This window comes from Octopus bimaculoides, chromosome 7, assembly GCF_001194135.2.
Source record: "Octopus bimaculoides isolate UCB-OBI-ISO-001 chromosome 7, ASM119413v2, whole genome shotgun sequence".
NCBI classification, from domain to species: domain Eukaryota; kingdom Metazoa; phylum Mollusca; class Cephalopoda; order Octopoda; family Octopodidae; genus Octopus; species Octopus bimaculoides.
Genome location: NC_068987.1, coordinates 11,629,272 through 11,631,135, shown reverse-complemented (window position 1 = coordinate 11,631,135; position 1,864 = coordinate 11,629,272). Strand labels below are relative to the sequence as shown.

The following is a 1,864-nucleotide window of genomic DNA, read 5'->3' as shown; positions in this document are numbered from 1 at the left end:
GTCGTCATCATGATCGTCATCTCATCATCACCGTTGTTGTCATCATCATTGTCATCATCACCATATCATTATTGTCATTAGCGTCATCTTCATCATCATTGTCATCATCATCATCATCATCATCATCATCATCATCATCTTCATTGTTGTCATTGTCATCAAACGATGATGATGATGATGATGATGATGATTATCATTGTCACCGTCATCATCATCATTGTCATTGTCATCATTGTCATTGTCATCATCATCACTATCAGCAGCAGCAGCAGCAACAGCAGTCTGTTTTTTTTATAGGCTTGCATGCAAGTGGTGCAACACTGCATTGTAATGTTTGCATTTAAGTCTGTATGCATGTGTGTGTGTGTGTGTGTGTGTGTGTACAGTGCTATACATCGGTTGTTCCCAAAGTGGGTGGTACTGCCCCACCCCTATGGGCGGCAGAAAGATTAAGAGGGACGTCGAAGAAAAGCGGAGCAATAATGCGGTGGTCAAAGGGGAGGAAGGCGAAGGATGTAAACCCCCTTCCCCCCACATACACACACACTTCCCTACCCACCCACTCCCCAAAAAACAATGGGTTAATTAAGCTAAGTTTTATTTGTAAAATAAAGTTGTTTTGAATTTGCTGCAGAAAGTGGTCTACATTTGTAGTGCTGAGTGGTGGTGGGGAGGACGATGGGAATGTGGCTCAAGTGTCGGTGGGTGCAGCCTGAAAATGTTTGGGAACCACTGTTATACATCATCCTCAGGAAAAAAAATACAGAAAAAGAAAAAGAAAACAAATAAAAAGCAATTGGCGCAGGAGTGGCTGTGTGGTAAGTAGATTGCTTACCAACATGGTTCCGAGTTCATTCCCACTGTGTGGCACCTTGGGCAAGTGTCTTCTACTATAGCCTCAGGCCGACCAAAGCTTTGTGAGTGGATTTGATGGACAGAAACTGAAAGAAACCTCTGTGTGTATGTTTGTGTGTCTGTGTTTGTCCCCCAAACATCGCTTGACAACCGATGGAGGTGTATTTATTTCCTCATAACTTAGCAGTTCGGCAAAAGAGACTGATAGAATAAGTACTAGGCTTACAAAGAATAAGTCCTGGGGTCGATTTGCTCAACTAAAGGCAGTGCTCCAGCATGGCCGCAGTCACATGAATGAAGCAAGTAAAAGAGTAAAAGAGTCAAATGGTGTTACTTCTACATTGTATGAACAACAATATCTGTTTTATATTTCAGGACATTATCTTCTTCTGAACAACTCACAGAGCACCAATAACAGAACAGCCAGGTTTATCAGCCCTGACCTTCATATTACAAAACCTATCTGCATCACATTTTGGTATTACATGAGAATTACCAACTTTGGTCAGCTGAATGTCTATGTTCATGACAGTGGACATAAGAAGCCACCCTTATGGACAAGATCTGGAACACAAGGCTTCCAATGGCTGTATGCTTCTATCGATGTTCCAAACCCAGAAAAATCAAACCGGGTAAGTCTACCCTAAGGTATTTAAACTGGCCGTATCTGGACCAAATATTCTACCTGTTTTATGATCTTACTGGCCAGATCTGGCCTTTCTCACACCTACCCAATGATGTCATTCTAAAAATAAGTGCTCATATCATCGGAATCATGGAGATATGAGATAATGCATGATTAGTTCAAAACAATATAAATAAATTGGCACAGGCGTTGCTTTGTGGTAGGATGTTTACTTCCCACCCGAATGGTTCCAGGTTCAGTCCCACTGCATGGCACCCTGGACAATTGTCTTTTACTTTAGCTTTGGGCCAACCAAAGCCTTGTGAGTGGATTTGGTAGACATAAACTGAAAGAAGGTCATCCTATATATATATATATATATAT

At 41.5% G+C, this 1,864-nt stretch overlaps 1 protein-coding gene across 1 annotated transcript in view; it reads left to right on the top strand.

The window, feature by feature from the left end:
• The window catches only part of LOC106882389 (MAM and LDL-receptor class A domain-containing protein 1), a 221,633-nt gene that overhangs the window by 190,293 nt on the left and 29,476 nt on the right, over positions 1–1,864 (top strand). The window contains exon 115 of the mRNA XM_014933051.2: positions 1,231–1,487. Coding sequence (XP_014788537.2) covers positions 1,231–1,487 — 257 coding nt within the window. The remainder of the gene's footprint in view (positions 1–1,230; positions 1,488–1,864) is intronic.